The 25,689-nt window shown below is 34.7% G+C and overlaps 3 protein-coding genes across 3 annotated transcripts; 2 read left to right on the top strand and 1 right to left on the bottom strand.

Moving 5' to 3' along the window:
- The first annotated feature begins 4,075 nt into the window (after positions 1 to 4,075).
- On the top strand, positions 4,076 to 7,878 carry LOC130957969 (glycosyl hydrolase 5 family protein-like). Its single transcript, XM_057884839.1, has 4 exons — positions 4,076 to 4,553; positions 5,011 to 5,258; positions 6,241 to 6,761; positions 7,359 to 7,878. Exons 1-4 carry the CDS (start codon positions 4,134 to 4,136, stop codon positions 7,853 to 7,855), a joined length of 1,686 nt encoding a protein of 561 aa, XP_057740822.1. The 5' UTR covers positions 4,076 to 4,133; the 3' UTR covers positions 7,856 to 7,878.
- Positions 7,879 to 19,658: 11,780 nt separating this feature from the next.
- LOC130956755 (uncharacterized) lies at positions 19,659 to 21,085 on the bottom strand. The gene is made up of 2 exons (XM_057883747.1): positions 20,140 to 21,085; positions 19,659 to 20,035 (listed from the first exon to the last, which is right to left on the bottom strand). The coding sequence occupies exons 1-2, from the start codon at positions 21,083 to 21,085 to the stop codon at positions 19,659 to 19,661; spliced, it is 1,323 nt and encodes a 440-aa protein (XP_057739730.1).
- A 1,038-nt stretch (positions 21,086 to 22,123) lies between these two features.
- On the top strand, positions 22,124 to 25,156 carry LOC130956068 (prohibitin-1, mitochondrial-like). The gene is made up of 6 exons (XM_057883093.1): positions 22,124 to 22,200; positions 22,479 to 22,715; positions 23,019 to 23,135; positions 23,592 to 23,762; positions 24,187 to 24,399; positions 24,735 to 25,156. The coding sequence occupies exons 2-6, from the start codon at positions 22,530 to 22,532 to the stop codon at positions 24,924 to 24,926; spliced, it is 879 nt and encodes a 292-aa protein (XP_057739076.1). The 5' UTR covers positions 22,124 to 22,200; positions 22,479 to 22,529; the 3' UTR covers positions 24,927 to 25,156.
- Positions 25,157 to 25,689: the final 533 nt, after the last annotated feature.

Genomic DNA, 25,689 nt, shown 5'->3' with positions numbered 1-25,689 from the left:
CCTTTTCACTCTCAAACTCCTTTTTAGAATCCCTCAAGGATGCCACTTCAGCTTGAAGGCCCGTCAGAGTACGTCGAGTGGCACCAACATGAGTTTTCTCCAACTCTCTCAACAAAGCAAAAGCTACCCCAGCAGTTTGAATTCCACCTCGGGCAAGAATTTGTAGATGGTTCTTTAAAGAGACATCATCCATACTAATAAAACTATGCGAAAGGATGTGTTTTTCACAAAATTCTACACCATCAAACCTGGATCATAGACACTGGTAGACTTCAAAGTCTTATATTGTTTTGCCTTGGGCTCGGGAGGAGGACGTGCCAGGGGAATTTTTTATTGCCAAGAAGAGTAGGCGGAGGAAGAGTTGGATCTGGAGTAATATTAAGAGAAGCAGAACGATTTGGAGGGAGAAGGGATATTGCCTGGTTAGCCGGTTTTGTTTTAATTGGATAGTTCGGGCCACGACATTTTTTTAGCAGAACGGAGGGTTTTCATAGCAGCCGACTTGGGAGTAATCTTTTTTGCATGACTTCAAAGTTGGACTACATTAGCTAACAAAGGAATCAAACAAAAATTATATCTACAAATGAAAAGAATGCTACCTAGCTCGGGTTGAATTTGGCTCAGATTTTCTACAAATTTCTTGGTAACCATATAAGGAGCTCGACCCTAGTACTCGTGGAATAAGGCGATTACACGCTCCTCAACCTCATCTAAGTCATCCAAATCATACTTAATAATTACATGGTGTTCTTTCCAGTATGAGCTGAAGAAGGGCTCATCCCTCTCATCAAGAAAGAAAGGATGGACATCATCAACAACTCTTACTTTAAAAAATTAGTTTTTAAAATCATGAAAAGAGTCATAAAAAAATGGTAAAGACTTTTCTTTCTTGCACAGCTCAAAAAGAGACCCAACCTTACTTTTTCGAGCTAAAAGGTTTGGTAAGAACAAAAGGATAAAAGAAAACCTTCGAAGAAGGAGGGACGTCAAGTTCACGATAAAGAAGTTGGTAAATTTTAAAAAAATTCCAAGAGTTAGGGTGAAATTGGGAAGGAGCAACATTACAGAGTTTGAGAATCTTGACTTCAAAGTCAGTGAAAGATAGGCTAACTACCAATTTAGTGAAAAAATACTCATACACATCCATGAAGTGACGCTCCAACTTCTCAAGTCGAGGAAAGCAAATCATCTCTTCAAAATCAAAAACTACAATTTCGTACTTTCTCTCATCCTCCCAATTTACACATAACTTATGATATCTACGAAAGGTCTCAACATACTTATTATCAATAACAGGAATGACAGAACGTACGAATATATACCCAGGTTAGGTCGGAGGGACTTTAGATGACATGTCGAGAATTATCGAACGTGACACAAAAGCTATATCTACAATAGAACAAAAGAAAAATCATCATTACAAGTCAGAAGGCTAGGCAAAACAATGTAAACGTATAAAGCTGTAAAAGGTCAGGTCATCCTCAACAAACACCAAAGAACATTATCGTTCTCATAACCTCTTATGCACACAGAAAATAATTACACTCCAATATTGAGATGGTACCATCTCTAAAAGCAAGAAACAGCACCATTTAGGGCACCATAAAGCAAAACTCCTACGCTCAGATAAACAGTAAAATAAAATACTATAGAACAGGGAAAAGCAGTAACAAATGGCATACCCACAAAAAATTGTTATCATTTACAATAAAAGGAGGGTACTAGAAGCATATGATCAAAGAACACAGTTACAGAAGATAAAATTCAAAAGTAAAGAACCAACCTTAAAGAAACATGACGTGGAAGAATGCGCGAAAAATAGCAAATACACGTACGTTCCAAACCCCCCTGAGGAATCTTATAGGATTGCAACAAAGAAGATGAAAAGCTTGAAGAAAGGAGAATGATAAAGAAAAAATGTTTTCAGAAAGAAGCAAAAAAAGAGAAAGCGAAAGGAATTTGGGTATTTATAAGATACTAGGAGCAATAAAGTAATTTGGCATCATCTCATTTATGGCGTGCACAGTTACCAACGTAACCGCAGAATAACCTGCACAGAGCTACGGAAAGACGTACCATCTTTTAATTTAAAAACACGTCGAATACTCGACGTGATCTCGAAAAGGCGGGCTGTCCGACCTAATGAACTAATCTACAAAGGAATCGGTTTGGCCACAAAATGCTTGAGTCCAATTTTGGAAGGATCGGACTCAAGCAAGGGGCATTGTTCATACCTTGGCACAAAGACATAGTCAGGTCCAACAAGAATAGAGACCCACACAAGAGATCATGCCTCTTTTACGCCTACCCAACCTCAAAGTGGTCGGGCTCGACGACGACGGTCCAACCTTATTTATCTAAAGACGCAACTAACTCCTAAGATGTCTCACATTTATCTAGAAGGGAGATCTCAACAACTTCCCAAGAAAAAAGAAATGGTCATCCACCATCAAAGGTAAAAATACTCTAAAAGGTGATTATTTATTCTACTATAAATGCATTGATACACTCAAATATATTTAGGATTCAATCTACTAAAAAACTGTTTAAAATCTTTGTTAACTTAAGTATCGGACTCCCATGCAGGTACCATCCCCACCTCTTCACGAAGAATGCGAACGACGGCATATCGATACCAAAAGAAGTCAAATGCTATCTTAAAAGGAGTTTAGATCTCACATTTAAATCCAAAAACAATTTAATTTCAAATAACCATCAAAATACCTGTATAAACGAATTAGATCGAATTAGATAGAGAAACTAGTTAGTGTTGCAAACCAGGAAAATAATATCTAGAGACATGAGTTAAAAGAAATTATTATATGTTTACATAATTACATTATATAAATTTTCTTTTACTTTGTGAAAGTTTGTGTATCATTATTTCTACTTTCATAACTAAATAAATTTCTATATTTAAAATTTTTATCTATGTCTTAAAAATAATATGTAAACGTAAAATTTAGTTATTTTGCCAATCTCTATAATTTTATTAAATTTATAACTAAGTATTTATATTTTATTAATTTTTATCATTTTTACGAAAATAATTTTATTACAAAGTAAAAAATACAAAAATTCAACTAAAAACTTTTAAAATATATAAATTTAATTATAAATTTGATTAAATTTTAAAGACAGTCGGAATTAATTAAGCCTAAACATAACCCTAAACATCGTCTAAATATTTTTGAGTTCGTCTTTTCTTTGTGTGATAGTACAAAACAAACCCCTCCCCCTCTTCTTCACAATATTATAGTTACTATATATAATGAAATTAGAAAGTGGTTTGACGATATACCATTTTTTTAAATACTATTTATTGTATATAATTTTAGAAATATGAACCCGAGAACTCATTTTAATTATAACATAATTCTAACTAATTTCATATTTATTATTATATATATTTAATTTATAAAAAAATAAATTAATGGACACATGACATAAATTATAAAAAATAATATATGCTTTATGAAAAAAAATTATTTTTGATTAATATATGATCAATGTTAAATATTAAAAATTAAAATTTTAATAATTAATAACATAAAAATAAAATATTAATTTAAATATTAGATAATATTAATTTAACTTAACAATTATATTACATATATATTAAAATTAATTATTAAATTTATTATATATATCTATATAAAATTATATGAGGACTGATTTTAGTATCTAAATAATAATTTATTATAAATATGCTTCCGGAGTCTACCGAAAAAAATAAATATACTTCCGGTGATTAATATGGCTCGTGACTCGTGAGTGTGCCGTGTGTAAATCTCAAATGAGCATGGGCGGTTGGGTCATGGGTGTTTACTCCGTCCCAATAATCCCAATAATATAAATAGAAGAGTGTTAAAAGTTTTCAGATTTTGTAATTTATAATTATTAATTAATTATTGTTAATATTTTTAATAATATATAATTATATTTAATAATATAAAATTATTTATTTTTTTATATTAATTAAATATTACTAAATTTTAATAAAAATACTAATTCTTACACTTTCTCCTATAAATATGCTTCTATGGTTCCTTGCAAGGCTAGTGAGTCTGCAAAACTCACGAGACTTTAGACATAGTCACAAACAATAAAGCATCAAAGAATCCTGCTGAAATATGAGTCTCATCACCAACAATATTGGTATTGTCTATACTACCCTCTTCCTTCTCTCTTGTTCTTCCACACTCCAGAACACAAAAGCAGTGCCTCTTCACACCAACGGAAGGTGGATAGTAGACGAAGAAGAAGGAGAGCAAAGAGTGAAGCTTGCATGTCTCAACTGGGTCTCCCATTTGGAAGCATCAGTTCCTGAGGGACTAAACAAACAGCCCCTTGATGAAATCTCAAAGAGAATCAAGTCATTGGGTTTTAACTGCGTTAGGCTCACTTGGCCACTTCAATTGGTCACCAATGCTTCCCTTTCTTCACTCTCTGTTAGACAGTCCCTCAATAATCTTGGCCTTCTTGATTCCATCGCCGGTGTGCAATCCAATAATCCCAACTTCATTGACCTTCCCCTCATCGAATGTTTCCAGGTATATTTATGTTCATTAATAATGTTTATCTAAAATATGAAATTAAAATTATAATCCCTCCGTAGACGATTTTGGAGTATCAACTATTAATAGTATTCTTGAGAGGCTTTTTAAACAGGGTTATGGTAGGTAACTAATCTTTTTTTTAAATAACATGAATAATAATCTCTAAACAGATATAATAGTTGTTTAATTTTAAAATTGCAATTTAATTTTAAATTTAAGAATATATTTATAAAATTAGATGATCTTATTTCTTTTATCGAAATAAATTCTGATTTCTTAACCTATCAATTTTATTGTAAATCTTAAAATAAAACTATTATAAAGTTGTTTAACTATGAGAATCTACCTTGTTTCTGGAATTAAATTTCCTTCATCACAAGTTATACCATGACAAATATTTTTAGTTAGCATAAGTATTTTTACTTTTTCGGTCTAATAGAATTCCAATTAGGCGGTGGTGAAAAGCTTGGGAGAGAACGATGTGATGGTGATTTTGGACAATCACGTGACCCAACCCAGTTGGTGCTGCAGTGCCATGGACGGCAACGGCTTCTTTGGTGACACGTTTCTTGATCCAGACATATGGATTATGGGCCTTACTAAAATGGCTACCCTTTTCAATGGAGTGACTAATGTTGTTGGATTCAGTTTAAGAAATGAGCTAAGAGGCCCCAAACAGAATGTCAATGATTGGTATAGGTAACTTGCTATGAGTCTTTCTCATTTTCTTGAAAATTTTTTGGTAAAGAATTATTTTAGTCCTTAAACGTTTTATTTTTGTCTTAAATAATTTAATTTTTTATTTTAGTCTTTTAATCGAAATTAAAATTTTTTATTTTTAAAAATGTAATTTTTTATTTATTATTATTATTTTTTTATTTTTTTATTTTTTTTGCTACTTTTATTTTCAAATCATTAGAACTACCACTATATCTATTACAATTACGATTTTCGCAAGTACTTAGAAAAAATCATAATACAAAACGGATATTTTTAGAAAAAAAAATTAATTTTGACCAGAAGACTAAAATAAATAAAATGAAATAAGAAATTTGTGATAAAAATATCACGTTTTAAAAGGACGATTAAGACTTAGTCTAAACATTAAGGAGTAAATCAATACTTTATCCTTAATATGAGTCAAGATAAAAATATATGTTTTCCATCAACTTTTATAAGTTTCCATAATATGAGTCGTTAGATTTGTGAGCATTTAATAATTTCTTGTATTTTGGAAATTTTATTATTCTAGCAGACCAAGAAAAATATGGTGCTCCCATGTTTAATGCTAACAATAGTTTCATTGTACAAGATATTATTGTTTAGTAGTTAACATAAAAAAAAAAAATACTTGGTTGGGTTAAACTAAGATGAAGGAAGAAAAAAATCAGTTGGTATTGAAACAATCTAACCAATCTTTTTTTTAATCTTAATTTAATATAACTAGTTTTTTTTTTCTTTTGTGAATCAACTACATGATACATTGACACATCAATATTTAAACTTATTAATATCTTTATGCGATGACAACTTTCGGCATCTTCATTCATGTGCATTTTCACATTATTTGTTTTCCATTTTAACTACTAAGCAATAATCACTACATTATTAATGGAATTGTTAATTGTTCACACCATTAACATTCAAATTAAATGACACATATATTGTGGTCGGATACAAGGTACATGCCTAAAGGAGCAGAAGCAGTACATGCTGCGAATCCAGATGTTCTAGTAATTTTCTCTGGCCTAAATTTTGACACAGATTTATCATTACTTCAAAATCAGTCAGTGAAACTCACTTTCAACGGGAAGCTAGTATTTGAGGTGCATAGGTATAGCTTCAGTAATGGTCAAGCATGGGAGTTGGGGAATCCAAACCAAGTGTGTGGACAAGTCACCTTAGATTTTATGAGAAATTGTGGGTTTTTATTGGACCAAGGGATGCCATTATTTTTGAGTGAGTTTGGTGTAAATATGAGAGGAACAAGTGTTAATGACAATAGGTACTTTAATTGCTTTATGGGTTTGTTAGCTGAGCTTGATTTGGATTGGGCCTTATGGACACTTGTTGGGAGTTACTACCTTAGAGAAGGGGTGGTTGGAGCAAGTGAGGATTATGGTGTTCTTAATTCAGATTGGAGCCAAGTTAGCAATTCAAGTTTCTTGCAAAGGGTCTCATCCATTCAACAACCTTTTCAAGGTAAGAAGACCTAATTAAAAACAAATCATGGTAATTATGCTTTTCTATGAACATTGTTTAGGGTGCATTAGACAATTATATACATGACACTTTAATATTTGTACAAAGTATAATTTAACATCTTTTAAGATTTAATTTATAGTTTTATACTAACACTTGATATCCCAGAATGTAACACTTCTTTTATAAATATAATATGATTTTCTCTCTCAATATGATATTAATCAGAGTATAATGTTTTCTAATTGCGAGAGATACGTATAATTTACCATATTTATTATTTCATTTTAAAATATTGATATTTTCGAATTTCACTTGAATTGAGATGAGATATCATTGGTAGATAAATATTCTTCAAGATTTTGAGCTACCTTTAACAATGAGAAATGCGAACATGTGAATAACGGACCGTATTTTAGGTTCACTAACAAATATCATATCTAATTAATTCAAAATTTGATTTTTAAAATTAATCTATTGTTTAGGTTGTTCAAAAAAAGCGTTGTTCCCTTATACTTTCTCTTCTAATAAATGTGATTCCATCAATTTGAAGTGAAGTGACAAATAACACATAATTATTGCTTTCTTGACATGCAGGGCCAACATTACTAGAAATTAAACCACACAAAGTGATCTTTCATCCACTGACAGGTCTATGTATCATAAGGAAGTCAACGGTTGACCCGTTGACTTTGGGACCTTGCTCTAATTCTGATGGGTGGGACTACACACCAGAAGATAAAACACTATCCATAAAGGGCACAAATTTGTGTTTACAAGCAGAGAGAGAAAGGATGGCAGCAAAACTTGGAACATGTTTAGGTTCAAACTCATCAATATGGGAAATGATCTCTGATTCAAAGATGCATCTCTCATCAAGAGTAAACAACAACAACAATGGTAGTGTTTGTTTGGATGTGGACACCAACAACATCATTGTTACAAATGCTTGCAAATGTTTGAGTCAAGATACTCAATGTGATCCTGTAAGTCAATGGTTCAAACTTATTGATAGCTCAAGGAGGTCAACTACAAGATTATCGATTGACTCAATGCTGAGTTTATCAGAAATTGACATTTCTAGGAATTATTGAACTCAACATTATTTCAATTTATTTCATTTTTTGGGTGTGAAAGTGGGATTCCCCATTTTAGACTAGTCAAATTTGTAGATAATTCACTTTAATAAACCAACCCAAACAAAAAAATTTTCCAATCATCCAAATGTAAAATCGTTAGTCCCGTTTGTTTCTATATAAATCGAAACACTATATCGATTTACAAGAAATAATAGTAAATCGAATCCAAGACAATAGATTTAGTAAGGTGGAGTGTAAATTGAATAAGGGTGGTTCAAATTATCCATAGTTTCGAACGTGCCCATAGTAAATCGATACAACTACAAGCTGTATCGATTTAGTATATGGTTTGCATGGCCCATAGTTAATCGAATGTGAGTAATTCGATTTATATAAAAGTCTCCATCCATACTAAATCTACAACACCCAATTCGATTTATTCTCATTCCCTCTATATATACAATTGGAACTCCCTCAATTCGAATTACATTTTTCTTACAATTGGAACTCCCTCAATTCGAATTACATTTTTCAATCCACGTATCTTGCCACACCAAAAATAAAAAGAAATTAAGCCATTGTACATATCGATTTATTCACATTCCCTCTCTATATATAATTGGAACTCCCTCAATTTGAATTACATTTTTCAACCCACTTATCTTACCACACCAAAAATCAAAAGAAATTAAGCCATTGTACAAATAGATTTCTGACACTATAAAAATGGAAGACGACCCAAATCGCATTTATGGGTTGGATAGAGTCGTCCATATTGTTAGCGACGTGCACGAAGAGATTAGTGACTGATATTTAATTATTTAATTTATTTTTTTAGAAAATAAATACATGTTAGTGATATTAAATATCTTACATAGATCTTTATTATTAATATGAGAATTAGAAGATTCCTTAAACTTAAAAAAATAGTTAGAGTTAGGATTTAGTGTGTTAGACAATTGTATTCAGAAATGCATGTTGGACAATTGTAGATTTAAGGTGTTTGATCAGAGTTTCTAAGCTTTTATTGTTAGAAATCTATGGTGGACGGAAATTTTGGTGATATTTTGGTTATTTTAGTTAAAATTAATTTAATTTAAATTGAATTGGATTTTAAGTATCGGATTAATTTGGCAGTAGAAGGTTAGTGAGAATGTAGAATGATTTAATTTATTTTAGAGATGGATATATAAGCTCGTAACTTTTTTCCGTGCCAATGAGTTATATCTCAAATGGCATAATCTCACATACTCATTTAAGAGGTCGCGGGTTCGAATCTCCATATTTTTGGCAAAAAAAAAAAAAACTTTCCGTAAAAAATACACTAGATTGACTATGTTTTGATATATATTAATTTGATATTGGTTAATCTATATTTTTTATTAGAATTTTCTGCTTTAGGTTTATTTTTCTTCCTAAAGTGTTATGGTTCTAAGACAATTATTTTATTGTCATGTAGCCCCGACGATGTATCTCGAGTATGCGGAGGCAGCATGAAATGCCGTTAGACGAGAGGATCATGCTTTACCTACAGATGGCTGGCCTTGCCCATCTTGCAAGGTTCAACGATTATTGGTTTAGGTTGGATGAGTTTCTTGTGAGCACATTTGTTGAGCGATAGTGTTCAGAGACGCATACATTCCACATGCCATTCGGGGAGTGCTGTAGCGTACCAGCTAGGACTCCCGATCGACGGCCAGTACGTCAGCGGATGTCTAATGGATTTCGAGCGGTACATCGATGGTGGTCGTCCGGCATGGACATGGTTCGAGGAGTTATTGGGTGTGTTGCCACCGGCGGACTACGTCGACAAGTTCACAGTGAAGTGCACTTGGATGTAGGAGACATTCAGTCACCTTTCCGAGGGGGCCTATGAGAAAACTGTTTGGAGGTACGCGAGAGTGTATATTATGATGCTACTGTCGACGCAACTCTTTGGTAACAAGTTCGGCACACGCATGCACATTAGGTGGCTGCCGTAGGTTGCGAGGTTATAGGACATGGGCGGTTATAGTTTGGGATCTATCGCTTTATTATGGTTATACAAGTGCTTATGTCGTGTGGCTAACAGGCACGTGGTTGAGTTCAATTGATATAAGTAGCTACTGATATGCTGATGTTTTGTTATTGTTATGTAATCTGAGTTGTTGAGTTCAATTGATATAATCTAATTTTTTTGCTATTGCTCTGAATCTTATATTGTTTGATGTCATTGTCATGCAATCTAATGTTAAATTCTTTAACATTATGTAAGCTAATTTAAATTATTTGAGATCCTGTACACTGAAGCAAGCAGTTTGGTTGCTGATTTTTTGTTATTGTCATATTTGCTTAATTTTTATTCTGCTTTGATATCGGCTTTGATATTTTTATACGACCCTTTCATTGTTTCACTTAGATTTCCTGTATTTATATATATATAAAGAGAGAATAGAAATGCTATTCTTAATTAATATACGGCCTTTCTATATTACAAACTCCAAAACTTTATATAATAATATCTTTGTGCAACTGTGTCGGTTGTAAGTAACAATAATAATATTATTATTAAATTAATACATGAAATATGTATGTATATATAGAAATTCAAAATGTCAGAACCTTATAAGGTAGTAATGCAGGTGTTCTGTATTGTATGATGTGTTTACAATTTTCATTATTATTTATTTTGGTTTTGTCTGATATGACTAAAAAAAAGGGAATTATTTTCTGTTTTTGCTTTTTTCTCAAATACATCAGGGTCTAAAGTAACTTAGTGGATGATAATTAATTAATAAATTACTTTCTCTTGTGTTAAATGCTTTGTAAGGATTGTCATTAATTTTAAAGGATGTATATTTGAGAGCTCACCACATAAACGGTGTTTTATACATGTGAAAAAATTTTATTAAATACTTTAAAGATGAAGAGACAAAATAACTAGTGTGAAAGTGTGTAAAATGTATCGCTCACAATGAATTGAGTGCTGTAATGGAAAAATTGAGGCAAGTATACATTTTAGTACGAAAATATCTCCAAAAATTTGAGTCAGCTATTTGGTGTAAGGCACATTTTAGCCATATTCCTAAGGTGAACAATATAACTAATAACATGTGTGAAGTGTAGAATGTTAAAATAGTACAGTATAGAAAAAAGTCAATTCTGACTATGTGTGAAAAATTACAGTGTTGCATAATAAGAAAGATCACAATGCATAAAAAGAAGTTAGAATTTCACATTGGATCCTTTGTTCCAGTACAACATAAAAGATTAAATGACTTCATCAAGCCTAAAAGCCATAAATGAAGAGCTATTTGAGCTGGTAATTCACAAAGAGTTCTATTTGAGATTCATTGTCAAAATCATAAAGTGGCTGTTAATTTACAGGAGAGGACATGCACATGCAATATTTGGCAGCTGACTGATAAGAGTTTCTTAAGCACATTTATCTAATTTTTTAATAACATTTTCAATCTATTTGATAATAAAATTTGCTAAAATATTTTCTTTATATTTATTGTGAGATTCTAAATAATATTTTTTCTGTTTTATATTGTGTACATGCATACTTTGTAGACATGCAGTTGCTGCAATGGCTAAAATAGGCCTTAAAGCTGAGGACTTTGTTCATAAATGACTAACCATGGCTACCATCAGGACAACATATGCAAACTGCATTAAGCCTGTTAATAGTAAAAGGTACTGAATACCTACTGAAGCTCCAAGGTTACTGCCTCCCACAATCAAGAGAGCTACTCACAGGCCAAAGCTGAAGAAAAGAACTGACCCAGTTGAGAGAGAGTTGAGCACAACCAAAGTGAAGAAAACATTTATTGTTACTTGCTCTAAATATGGACAGAAAGGCCATTACTACAAAACATGCACAAATGCACCTCAAGACCCTAACTAAAAGCCAATGCTAAAAAAGAAAGAAGAGTACAAAAGGGCACAACAAACTAAAACTCATCCACCACTCAAGCAACAAACATTGATTAGGTACTATTTAAAAATTTATATGTCCTTATTATGTTTGTATGAGGGTTTAATTGTACATTTTTTTTTCATATTGATGAGTAGGTCCAAAAAGGTGACAGTAGCACTCAAGTCAATGATAACCCAACAGGTGGTAGGACAATCTCAAATTTTGTGGTGAGTTTACCCCGTAAGATCATTTTTTAAAGGTAGCTGTGTTGATTGCTGTTTGTAACTCGTTATTTTGATACAGACCAAGGAAAAAAAGCTATAAAAAAACTTCTTAAGTTGTCTACAAGACCTAAAATAGCAGCCCAAACTCAGAGTAAAGAAATTCTATTATCACAATCTGCACCCCAGGTTGAGGAGGTAGCATATTCAATATTTTGGTTATTAAAGAATTAATATTCTATGCAGATCAATTAGCGGTTGACACACTGTCTTGTCAATTTTCAGCACTTGTAACAAGTTGCAACATATAATTCTAACAACAATCCTACAATATTTAGAGAAAAGCAACAAATTATTCAACCTACAGCTCCATGTTATGTACCCTCATCTATACCAGTTTCAGGACCAACTTTATGGTTCAAATCTCAGCCCTCACAAGCTCAACAATCTAGGCCTCACAACTTACAGAATCAATGCACTGGGCTAGTAGTTGGTATAACATCTCCAAGAACCATAAGAAACATAATATCTACCGAGACGATGGCTGCTGCAAGTTCAACAACTGCATCAAGGCTTCTAAAATTTGTGCCAACACCAGATTTTAAGCCTCCAAAAAAGCTGTGATAATGATATAGGAATTAAAAAAGTGTGTTTTTATTCTTTTGGTATTTTGGCTACTTATTTTAGTTTTTTGGCTGCTTATTTACCTTCTTCAAAACTATATTTAAGTCTTTTGATTTAGGAATAAATGTTTGAGTCTTTTAGTTTAGGGACAAATATTTTGGTCTTTTGATTTAGTGCTATGTTACTGTCTATGCAACGCTATCTAAACTATGAATCTATGGATTGTTTGTGCAATATCAGCATGAGTATAATATGAATTTCTATGCTTTATTTGATATTAATGAACCTATGGATTACTACACAACCAGCAGATTACATTTACAAATATTTTTGCACAAATTTTTTGCATAATTAACTCATGGAATAAACTATTAAAAAGGATCACAAGTCATTTTCATTCATCTTTAATAGTGTTTAGATATATGATTTCATCTCAAATTATAAACAACCTTAATTAACTAAAGTTAGGACATCAATTTTTTTTACAAAGTTGACCTGAACAAGCAGGCAATCACAACTCCACCAAAAAATACAAAAAAACTACATTCAAAATCCAGACATGTACTTCCACCCATTTTTAATCTATACTTCTCCAATTCATTCTTTAATCTAATCAACCTATCCTCTAGCTCTTTCACTTTGTCATTCACTGCATTACTCTGTCCTTCAAACGGATTCTACTTTTGCAGCAATATTCCCTTTGACATTGTCTTCCCAGCATACTCATTAAATGAAGCTACATATCATCTAGACATGCAAAGAATGAGCAATAAACTTCTGCAGTGTACAATATAAATTAAGTTTGTGAAATTGATACAGAAATAAAAGGATAAACAAGACAAGAATTGAAACTGAATAAAAAAAATACATTGAAATTAAAATAGAAACAAAAATGATAGATTGAAATTGAATACAAAGAGAATCACTCTACTTTCTACCCAATTTCTTAACGCAATAAGAGAGGGACTCCTCAACCTAACTTGTCAACACCATAGTTTGGAAATTGAATCGAAGGGACTCCTCAACCTTCTACTCAATTGCCCGATGTAACAAGAGAGGGACTCCTCAACCTCAATTGTCCACACCATGGTTTCATCACGAAACCAAAAAGGGGTTTTTAAAACCTCTAAAAATTCTATGCTACGACTACAATAGCTAAGGAGGTATTTATAACCTCTTATTATGTTAAAACAAAGAAAAACCCTAAAACCCATAAATATAAGGTCCAATTTAGTAATTAAATAAAAAATCAAAATACATTAAATAAAATATTCTAAAATGAAACTAAAATATCTTCTAAATAACTCTTGAACTCTTCATATCACGAACATTTAAAGCACGTATCAGAAATTAACAGTGAATACAAAATTAAACTTGGACATTATTAAACCTATCTGGAATCAACACATTATTAAACTTAAGATACCTTAAAATAAGGATAACATAAGAATAATATATTTGGATTGTTTTCAGTCCTAGACATAAATATAATAGCATGAGACCGCAATAGCACTTTGGGGAGAACTATCTCTTCTTTCTCCGAATTTCAATGCTCTCACTTGAGTTCATATTGCAACTCGAATTATCACCTCCAATTCTCAAGTTCATTTTGTCCTAGGGTTTGTCTTTAATTTTGCAGATCAGAGAATAAGGAGAGGCTTAGGGTGCAATCACCCACTAAAATTAGGTTTTGCTTTTGGACAGATTCAGAAACGACGTCGTTTTTTGGAGAATGGAGGGAGACAAATCGATTCCTATCCATTCTCTCTAAGCTAACATGACACTTAATTCTGAGTAACCCTTCACATTAGCGTTGGTGAATGCCACGTCAAATTTTTCTGTGTCCAATTTTAAGAAAATAAAAATAAATTAGTCTTTAATTTTTTAAATATTATACATATTAAACTACTGTAAAATAAAACAATAATTTAGTCTATAATATTTTTGAGAAATTGAAATTTTAATCAATTATATTTAGAAAATAATTTTATAAATAGATTAATTTATTTAAAAAATTCTAGACATGCTATACCAATTTATATATTTATTGTATTAGAATTGTTTGATGTTTAAAAAGATTTGATTAGATAGTGGTAATGAGAAAGAAAATTATTAAATAACACATATAATATTTAACCTAATATAAATAAATACAATTCGTAAAATATTGAATTGAAATTGCCATTTCATTCAATTTAATACACTAGTTATAGTTATGTAAAAATTTGAAATTTCTCCTGTTTTATATTCAAATTCTCGTAAACTGCTTCTTATATGTGTTTCAATGAAACCTATTGCTTTGATTTCATTTTCCCGTACTTTTCTAACACCTTTTTTTTTTGGTTTTCTGTAGCAAAATGACGAGATGTTCCAAGTTGAGTTGCTTTATGAAGTTGTGAATTTGAAGGAAGAATAAAGGTGATTAATTTTTAACTTATGAAGCTTGCTTGTACTGTTACTTTATTGAAAGTTAGGGAGGGTTATAATAATGGAAGAAGGATTATGTCAAAACTCATCAGATTCTGTTTATAAGTTAGGGATTGTATATGTTAAACCCTTGCGTAGTTTGGCTCCAGTGTTCCCGGAATCTACCCTAGGTTCTACATCTGCCCAGCCCCCATATGGATTTTCTCCATTTTTGCCCGTGGGTGTAAATCAAGAATCTCGAGCATCCCCTGCGCCAGTAAGGTCATTTAGGAGTTCAGTAGTTGAAAAAGCAGCCCCGCGTAGAGCTGATGGTGATGGGTCTTCATCAATGGAGGGGCTTAGTGGTGCTGCTAATGACCGAAACCATGCAGCACCAGATATGTGTGGAAGCAAACCACCTCCTGGTTCTATTCCAGCTCCGGTTCCATTAAGGTCCTTTAGGAGTCCTCTGGTTGAAGAAGAAACCCTGCACGGAGGAAATGGTAATGGTTCTTCGCCCATGGATGGGCTCAATGGTGTTGTTAATGACCAGAATTGTATGGCACCACATATGCGTGGCTGCAAGTCATCTAACACATCCATACCGGCTCCAACTCCATTACGGCTCTATAGGAGCCCCCTAGTTGAAGAAGTAAACCTACGCGGACCTAATGTGGATGCTGGTTCATCATTTGAAGGGTTCAATGGTGTTGCTAATGCCCAAAAGCGTTTAGCCTCAAATTCACAAGGCAACAAATCATCCCAAAAGAGGAGCAGGGTAAATCAAGATTCAAATTTTGTATTGTCTTCGTCGATCAGTCTTACTCTAGAAAAAAGGAGTGACGCTGACCGTGAGATAGTTAATTTTGTACTCATGACATTTGATGCTCTTCGAAGAAGCTATTGCAACTTGAAGAAGCCAAGGAATTGAACACACATGAACTTTGTCATAGTGGAAAATTATTTTGTCTCTCACTAGTCTTTGTTAGAGACATTTTAAAATCATTCGGAAACTATTTTGTCAATAACAAAAATTAGGTAGTATTTTATCAGTATCAGAATTAGATACCAATTTGATATTTATCTTTTAATAAAATTCTTTATCTTTAATAAAAAAATATAAATATAAATTTTTTTTAAGATAAGACATAAAAAATATTATTTTTAATTTTTTGATAAATTATAATAAGAGTAAATAGCCAAATTGGTCCCCGAAAGATAGCCCATTCTTCAAACGAGTCCCCGTAAGAAAAAGATAATAAAATTTGTCCCCGAAAAATTTAAAATTGGTAACGTTAGTCCTTCCGTCAAATTTCCGTCAATTCCGTCAGTGACGCCGTTAACTGTTGCTTAGGTGGCTGTCAGTGTGGCATATGAGCATGCCAGCTTGGCGCAGAGTGGCTGGTGACAAGATATGTTTCCATATGTATGTCAAATTAGTCCTAGGTCCCTAAACCCTAATCCCCTCTTCGTTTTAAATTGCCATTGTTGCTGCAGCTTGAGCTTGATTCTGCAGAGGCCGAAAATTCATGAGCGGTTGCACGATGGGTAAAGTAGGTGGGGGTCGCAGTGGACATGTGTCGCAATCACACGGAAGCCATGCCTCGAGCTCTTCGCTGCGGTGGTGGAGGAAGAACTCTGACCAAGTTTGCTTTTGTGGGCTGAAGACAGTGATTAAGAAGTCTGGGACAAGAGAAAATTCTGATAGATTGTTCCATGCTTGTCCAAGATACCGGGTGAGTTATCAATGTAGTCTTCTTGAAGCTTCAAATGATTTTAGTTGGATTTTGAAAATTTGGTTCCCTGAGGTTGTGCAGAAGGGCAGCCACTGCAATTACTTTAGGTGGGCTGAGGACGACGACTATAAAGGATTAGAGAACTTAGGAGAAGTTAAAACTGATGCACAAATGGAGAGTGATGCTGCTTTGTTAAACCATAACATATCTTGGAGAATGATGACCTTAGAAGCTGAAGTAAAAGCACTTAGGATGCAACTGTATTTTGGATTAATAGTTGTGATTGTGGTTTTTATGATTATGTGTATGTTCTTTAGTGGGAAGTGAAGCAGTTACTGTGAAAAGGTGAAAAGGATGATGCTGTGAACCTTGACAGTTTTCTGTTGTTGTGAAAACCATGTATGTTGATGTTTCTTTACTAGTAAAAAGGTTATTTACATGCAATTTTGTTTTTTATCATAACATAATATAAGCAAATCAGTCATAGCAGAATTAAAATTAAGTGAAGTAGAAATAGAAAAACATGATAACATCACCAATGGTGAACTAGTTTCCATTGTCTCAGATTCAAATAAGAACATTGTTTTAACATGATAATAATCCAAAAGGTTGTAGCTGACAGTTCAAAGCAGTATACCATAAAGGGCTATACAAAAAACAGGGCTATTGAAGATACCACAACTCCCACATTGTTTATAAAAACTAAAATTTAGCCCCGACAAAATAACAGATACTAAATGCCCTATATCTTATGTCTTCAAGTCTTGAAATCATTCCATGTCTTTTTTACTGGGAGGTTTGAAACCCGGAGTTGGAACAAATGTCATGAAGATGGCAAGTTTCTTGGCTGTTGTGGAGCTGCTACCCTTGATGGTTTTAGCAGATACAGCAACTGCTCCTGGAGAGGCATTTCCCTTTGCCCTGGCCCTGGTTACATGGAGTTTTGGAGGCCTTCCTCTTTTTCTAGTCTGCATCAAACAGTTTTCATCATCATTGTCTGAAATCAAAAATAGCTACAAGTAACCAATGCTAAAATTAAAATTTTTTACAACATTACCTGAGTGACATTGCTTGAGGTTTGGGACTGTTGTGTCAGTGGAAGCTGAGCATGCTGAGTAACAGAAATTTCAGTTTGTTCATCTGGAGCAGCTACTGTTACTGCAGGTGGTGTTTGTATAGTCTGAGTGTGATCTTTCTTTTCTGCTACTGGACTAGGTGCAGGTTGTGGTTGTTGAACAACTGCAAGCTGCAATTGCATCATCCTTGCTTTCTCCTGAGCATCGTCTTGCTTTTTCTTGCTGCAAGTTCTCTTGTTGTGGCCCACCTCTCCACAGTACATGCACCGAATTGGAGCATACTTCCTTTTTATTTTTGTATTCGTGCCAGTGGGTCCTTCATCCTTGTCCTTCCTTCTATTTGTTGTTGGTCTGCCTGGTTTGGGTTTGATAGGAGGTGGAACAGGTGCAGGAGAACCAGTTTCTCCATAGATCTTGTCCCTTGACAAGATTAACATTGAATTGGTATGTTCTTCTGTAAGCATCCATGCTCAACCATTCGGCAATACTCTTCAGGACTCTTATCATTTTTTTTGGATGGCTGATATGCGTGCATACAAGGCATGCCTATATTTTTAGAAAAAAAGGCATTCAGTTAAGATGAATCATGGTATGCATATGAAAGATGAAATAAGTTATGAATTCAACCTGTCAACTGCCAAAACCTGCAGAAGCAAGTATCTTCTCCAGATCTACCACCATATTAGTAGGCATCCTTGGACTTCATAGACTTCCTCTTTCGCATCACCCGACCAGTAGGGAGCCAGTTTCTGGATATTAATAAGAGATTCCAGCCTACTCTGCTGAACTGGAGCAAGTTTTCCTTGATAACTCAAAAGCTTCAGTCTATTATCAGACATGCTTTTCATAACCATTCTTCGTACCTCCTCTGCCAGACTCAGAATAGGCTTACCTCTGTCATGCTTCGTCTTTGCATTGAAGGATTCACAAGCGTTGTTGCAAATATTGTCGACCTTTGGCCCTTCACTGAAATGGGCTTTGGTCCAAGCTTCCTTCGGCCACTTGGCTAAGTATTCCCAAGCTTTTTGATTAATCCTTTTGACTCTATTCATACTCCTTTCGAACTCAACCGGGGTCCTCGATCTTGCACACTCCCAAACCAAGTTCTTAAGTTCGACGCTGCCCCACTGTTTGGAGAAGTTCCTCCATAAATGCCACACACAAAATCTGTGTGGAATAGTTGGGACGAGTTCCTTGACTGCTGGTATTAACCCCTGCAAAAAAAGTCAAGCCCGACAAGATTTACAGTCATAACAGTCCTCAAAGAAGCATCATTAAATCAAAAGAGTCCTTAAAAATCAAATCGTGATTTAAATTAGTCCTCACCTTTTGCATGTCTGATAGTGGCAGCTCCAAGAACCATTTCCAGTTCTCTTTGTTCTCAACATCAACAATTGCGTATGCAATCACAAAAATGTGATTGTTTGCATCCTGTCCGCATGCAGTGAGAAGCTGTCCTCCGTGTAATGTTTTCAGGAATGCCCCATCTAGACCTATCAATGGCCTACAGCCTGCTTTGAAACCCTTCTTACAAGCATCTAGACAGACATAAAATCTCTCGAATTGAGGCGGATTATCAGTTATGGGAATCACACCCACCTGAACTGTCGAACCTGGGTTGGCAGTGAGCAATTCATGTGCATAATTCCATATCAACCCGTATTGAGCAATCTCATCCCCTTCAACTATCTTCCTAGATGCCTTAAGAGCTCGGGTTATGCATGAACTATTCAGCTTCACGTTGCACTTCCTAACAAACCACTCATACACCTCCCTATGCTTCATCTTAGGGTGCTTCCTAAGTTTTGGGTATAACTTGTTCACAGTCCATTCTAATGTAGCAGCTCTGTTTTTTCACTTTCTTGCGCAAGTGTGATTGTCAACTAGTATTTTTATCTGCCAGGAACCATCACTGGGGTTGTGTCTACAATATACTACCCATGGACAGTCTTCACACTTACAAACCGCCCTCACTCTAACCTTGTCATTCTTACAGAACCTAATATTCCTATCCCATTGTATAGTGTAATCTCTAGTGGCAGCCATAAAATGTTGCTTGGATTTGAAAACCATACTAACCTCAAACTTCAGATCACCAAATTTGGCCTTGTCATTATAATGTGGATACACAGCTGGCCCTTCATCTTTAGAGTCTAACTCATGGGCAGAATCTTCTGACTTCCATTCATCTCCATCTGATGAATCTTCCCAATCAAATTCGTCATCTGAATCTGAAATTACATGAAAATACCATAAGATTTGTGTAGAAAAACTACATTAGTGGAATCAGATCTGTTAAACAAGTAAATTCAATAACAGACACACAATTAAGTACCTCCATTAGAGCATTCATCAGATTTGATGTCCTCATAGCTCGAGTCATCAGTGTCAATAGCTTTCTCCCTTCTTCTGTGAGCAGCAGGCCTATGTTTCTCTCTGTTATCTACTTTCTTGGCCGAAGAAGACTCTACTCTATCAACTCCACTATCACTCTCACTACTACTGTATATGGAATCTCCTGCACCTTTTGGAGGCTTGTACAAACTGTCTTCAGCACTATCATATGAATCTGAATCATGAGATTGACTATCATCTGCAACTGGAGTTGCCTTAGCCTGCCTTCCAGATCTTGTACTGGTTGTGGCTTTCACCTTCTTGCTGATCTTGTCGGCTGCTGTAGTCTTGCTACTCCCTTTAGCAGCCTGGGGTTTAGTCCAAGGTTTGGGTTGCTGGACGGGCTTTTGCATGGGCTTGGTTTTGGGCTTTGGAGTGGGCTTAGGTGTGGGCGTACATGTGGGTTGGGGGTTAGGCTTAGGTATGGGCTCAGGAGTGGGCTGAGGTGTGGGCTGAGGTGTGGGCTCAGGTGTAGCTTTAAGTGTGGGCTTATGTGTGGGCTGAGGAGTGGGCTCAGGTGTGGGCTGAGGAGTTAGCTTAGGTATGGGCTGAGGAGTAGCATTAGGAGTGGGTTGAGTTTTGGCTCTTTTTGGCTGAGGTGATTTTTTTGTTGTCTTACAGTAATCTTGGGACATTGCATCACTGTGGTCCTTCTTTGGTTTCTCTGCTTCTTCAGGGATGGTTGGCAAACAAAGTGTTTCATCATCATCCTCACTCATGCAGTCAACCACGTGTGGCTTAGACACAACATGCTCAAAATAGATGTTGATGAGGTGATGATTCCTCCTGCAATCCTTAACCAATTCCAACAGATCCGTGTCATTTTCTAGCTTCCTCAACCCATTTTCCAGCAGCGTTCCAGGAACTTTCCACAAGCAGTTGTTCATCTCAACATATCCAGCTCCTTGTAGTATCCCTTCACAAAGAAAACGTCTAGAGTGTCTAAATCTACACCCATTAATACTTCAGTATTATCTGGTTCATAACACAGATAGCCTGATTCATCTGTTTGGAACTTCCCACCATGGTGAAATACAAAGGTCATTGGGGGACCTTCCATCTGTAACCAAAACAGCAACAACTGATGCAAATTTATTTCATGGAGAGGCAAAGCATATTCAACATCAACTCCCAAAATGTATCTAACACACACACATGCACATACACATAGCACAAACAACGTTCTCAACAATCCAAAAACAGGGTCATATCATGGCTAATCACCAAAGCCCTAAGCCTGTACACATTCTCCTAAACCCTAACATTACAAACAGTAACAATGGAAGTCCAACGATAACACAACCACATTGATCAGGAGATAAAACCAGAATCACTCTCACAAAATAAGAAAAGCTAGCTAACCTACCTCTCACGCAAGGCGATGGAGTGCCCTTTTCGGTTGACCAACGTCGTCGCAAACTGCTCACCAACAACTCCAACACACTGTCGTCGTCGGTCAAGCTTGGTCGTCGTCGTTCAATGCTTCGTCTTCCTGGAGGAAACAACTAAGATGAAGGGATTGCAGGGGTTCTTTCTTTTCAGAAGAAGGATGCAACTTGAGAGAGAATACGAAACAGGGATGAAAACCAAGCGTTGTAAAGGAGCAACTAAGAAAACGACGCCGTTTCATCCTTCGCCTACGTGTCACACTAACGGCCAGGTCAGCATATCTTCACGCCGTTACTGAAACATTTGACGGAAGGACTAACGTTACCAATTTTAAATTTTTCGGGGACAAATTTTATTATCTTTTTCTTACGGGGACTCGTTTGAAGAATGGGCTATCTTTCGGGGACCAATTTGGCTATTTACTCATTATAATAATATGTTGATATTTTTTATATTGAAATATTTTTTAAATTTTTATTTAATTTCATTTTATATATAAATTACATATTTCAGTTGATTGAATTTAAATATTTCCATGCATGGCACAGTCTGTTTTAAAACCCTAAACCCCACAAAACCCTTCTCCCCATCGTCCTCGATCACAATTCGGAAGGTAGTTCCTCATCTTCTGCTAGTTTTTCTTACAAAAATTATTCGATCTTGAAATGCAGATTTGCTCGCTTTCTTTCTCAATCACCGACATTTTTTTTTCATTTCTACTATATTCAGAAATTTCGCAAAAAGAAACAAGCATTTCTCCCTTTCAATCTCTATACATTGGTTTCCTCATTAACTTGATTGATTGCATTTGATCATTAGAATATCTTGCCTTTGAATTATTTCTCTGCGTGTGTTTTGATATGATACCATTTGAATAATCGCATATTTCAGGGGTGAAATTCCGCTGGTGACTGAGCTTTGTTTTCTGTTGTGTGAGGGAAAATGAATCTGAAGAACATGAAGGTTCCGAACGTTCCCGGAGGTGCTGGTGGTGGCGCAGCGTCGGCGCTGTTGAAGCTGAGTGTGATCGGTGGGATTGGTTTGTATGCTGCTGCCAACAGTCTCTACAATGTTGAGGGAGGACACCGAGCTATTGTTTTCAACCGTTTAATTGGTGTCAAAGACAAGGTCTCTTTTAGTAAATTGTTTTCGTGTTTGTGGTATGATTGTTGGGAAGAAAAAATGGGGAGGAAATCTTCATGGATGAGAAAATTTTCATGAATATCCATATCATTTAATTATCTTTGCAGTGCTTTTGATGTTGTTGTGATTGCTCGTATAAGATTTTTGCTCTTCTTTGATCATAGGTTGTTATCTTTCAAGGGATCTAGTTATTTGTCAGGGTTGTTTGGAAGTGTTATCAATAGCAATTGCAAAACAATTGTGTTCCCTTTATGTTTTAAAAAATATGATGTCATCTGTAATCTGTAGGTCTATCCGGAAGGGACACACTTCGTTGTTCCATGGTTTGAGAGGCCTGTCATATATGATGTTCGAACACGACCGCATCTAGTTGAGAGTACCTCAGGAAGTCGTGATCTCCAGATGGTAAATATACTTTTTTCTAAGAGTTGTTTTTATTTTTTTCATGATGATTCTATTTCATAATGCTCTGCATAAAGTGGATATGCTATATAACCTTAACAACTTTAGAACCTAACAGGTGTTCCTTAAATGCATTTCAATATTGGAATGATGTAGACCAAGTCTATCACCTTGCATATTTTGTTTTAAAATGATTTCATTTTGAATTTGCAAGCTGCTTTAAGTTTGAATATCTTTTGGCAGACACATTAGTATTCGATTTTCAAAGCTTCAATTCTCCTTGTCAACTCAACTATCTGCATGATGTTTTTATTTGTATTCTTCTTGCTGTCTTTTTTAGCTATCTAGATTGTTCAATGATAGTGTTTTGAGAAAATTATCATGAAACAGTTCATATTTTTAATTATTCAACCTTGTGAAATGTTTACCTTATTAAAATTGCATATAAATGTCATACAGGTGAAAATTGGGCTTCGAGTCCTTACTCGTCCTTTGCCAAGCGAGTTACCTACAATTTATCGGACCCTTGGTGAGAACTTCAATGAAAGGGTTTTACCTTCAATTATACATGAAACCTTGAAAGCTGTTGTCGCCCAATACAATGCCAGCCAGCTTATTACTCAGCGCGAGGTAATCAGTAATCCTTGCGTATATAATGTTTCTGAAAGGTTGTGTATGAACGTGTATGAAAAAACTCAACCATTCCAACGAAGTTTCCAGTTGCTGAGATGTCTTTTATAGAATCGCAGTTTCAAATTGTTAAAATAATTTTTTGGTTTGTATTATTGTTATGGTAAGCACAATGGGTACATCCAAGTGAATTAATTCTGCTGAACTAAGTTATCATTACCATTTACGCACTACCGAAGTGCATTTTGTGTAACTATCCACATGAGGAGATTTACTGTGTTAACTAGGGGAATTGCTTTGGTTGTTTTGTACATATCCCTTCTAGTTTCTTGCATTCCATGCATTGTTTTCCTTGTCAAGTTGAAAGGTCCAGTTCTAACATGAAGGAAGTATGTTTTAATTTTAATTGACTTATTATTTGTAGGCTGTTAGTAGGGAAATCTGGAAGGTTCTGACTGAGAGGGCTGTTAACTTCAATATCGCCCTTGATGATGTGTCAATTACCACTCTAACGTTTGGCAAGGAGTTTACTGCTGCAATTGAAGCCAAACAGGTGGCTGCACAAGAAGCTGAGAGGGCTAAATTTGTTGTGGAGAAAGCTGAACAAGACAAGAGAAGTGCCGTAATTAGAGCACAGGTGAGAATAAATTATGAATTCATATTTATCATTACGAACTAGTGCATAGTACAAATTGCTGCATTTATTTCTTGTTTCCTTTTACAATGCACCGGCTTATGTACATGCTAGTGGTGTTACTTGCTGGTTAGACTATTACAACTTCATTTTCATTAGTTCTTGTTCTGGAAATCCAACCTGAAAAACTCACTGAAAAACATTGGTCTGGATGCCGAGTTCTGTTTTTTTATTTTGGGTGAATATGTTGGGTTATTTCATTAAACCACTGCTAATTAATCTTGCTTTCATAATATTTAGTTTCCCCTGATCTTCGTTACACCTCCTTTACTCATCAGGGAGAAGCAAAAAGTGCCCAACTTATTGGACAAGCTATTGCCAACAATCCAGCTTTTATCACACTGAGGAAGATCGAAGCCGCAAGAGAGATTGCGAATACCGTATCCAACGCAGCAAACAAGGTTTACCTGAACTCAGATGATCTGTTGCTGAATCTTCAGGAGATGAAGTTGGAGCCAAGCAAGAAGTGATCTGCTGAACTTGTTTGTGATGATCGTTTTCATTCTCTCATTAGAAAGTACGAAACCTATTCAATTTCATGATGTATATGTTGAGAGTAGTCTTTACATAGTTGAATGGTAACCTTTTTCAAACTTTAGTCAAAGGATTATTTGAGATCCAAATGATCCGGATTACATAAAATGATGATTAATTGATTATGATTATTCCCCCAGGGATTTAAATTTGAAATAACTTCCAAAACTTTAAACAGCCAGCAGCATGGCCTTTGCTATGAAATAGTAAGAAACTAAGAATCCAAGGAATAAAAATAACATTGAGAATAATTTTCTTGTGAATATTCTGTTTTGGATCATTAGCTGTTATTTTTGCAAGAGGAATTGCTAGCCAAAATAAAGAAAAAGAAGTGTCTAATATTGAATACTACTTGGTATAAAACAAAGTCAACTAATTGGATATTGAGCACTTAGAGAAGTTTATAAATTCAATTACAAATTCTAGTTTGTACTTAGAAACCGCTCACTCCCATCTAAATTATAGTTCCAAACCAAAAAAAGAAAAAAAAAAAGCAAAACAAAATAAATAAATAAAAATGACAATTATGTATACATGTTTTTGTAATGTATTAAAGACTACTATATGTATGAGTATGTTGTGAGCGTATTTATGTTTATCTTCATTTAGTATTGACTGCAAATATTGTATGAACATAATGTTTACCATCAAGCCAAATTATAGACCCAAAATTGTATCCACTTTGTGCATCATTGTTGT

Source organism: Arachis stenosperma, chromosome 10 (assembly GCF_014773155.1).
Source record: "Arachis stenosperma cultivar V10309 chromosome 10, arast.V10309.gnm1.PFL2, whole genome shotgun sequence".
Lineage (NCBI taxonomy): Eukaryota > Viridiplantae > Streptophyta > Magnoliopsida > Fabales > Fabaceae > Arachis > Arachis stenosperma.
The sequence above is the reverse complement of the archived record's forward strand: the minus strand, read 5'-3'. Positions and strand labels throughout refer to the sequence as shown.

What these genes read in the sequence shown, in the direction of transcription:
- LOC130956755 (XM_057883747.1), bottom strand. Translation starts at nt 21,085, where the DNA reads ATGAACAACTGCTTGTGGAAAGTTCCTGGAACGCTGCTGGAAAATGGG. An exon ending in TGATGAATGCTCTAATGGAG is followed by an intron (nt 20,036 to 20,139) that starts GTACTTAATTGT and finishes ATGTAATTTCAG; the next exon opens with ATTCAGATGACGAATTTGAT.
- LOC130957969 (XM_057884839.1), top strand. Translation starts at nt 4,134, where the DNA reads ATGAGTCTCATCACCAACAATATTGGTATTGTCTATACTACCCTCTTC. An exon ending in AATGTCAATGATTGGTATAG is followed by an intron (nt 5,259 to 6,240) that starts GTAACTTGCTAT and finishes GTCGGATACAAG; the next exon opens with GTACATGCCTAAAGGAGCAG. An exon ending in CATTCAACAACCTTTTCAAG is followed by an intron (nt 6,762 to 7,358) that starts GTAAGAAGACCT and finishes CTTGACATGCAG; the next exon opens with GGCCAACATTACTAGAAATT.
- LOC130956068 (XM_057883093.1), top strand. Translation starts at nt 22,530, where the DNA reads ATGAATCTGAAGAACATGAAGGTTCCGAACGTTCCCGGAGGTGCTGGT. An exon ending in AGCTTATTACTCAGCGCGAG is followed by an intron (nt 23,763 to 24,186) that starts GTAATCAGTAAT and finishes TATTATTTGTAG; the next exon opens with GCTGTTAGTAGGGAAATCTG. An exon ending in GTGCCGTAATTAGAGCACAG is followed by an intron (nt 24,400 to 24,734) that starts GTGAGAATAAAT and finishes TTTACTCATCAG; the next exon opens with GGAGAAGCAAAAAGTGCCCA.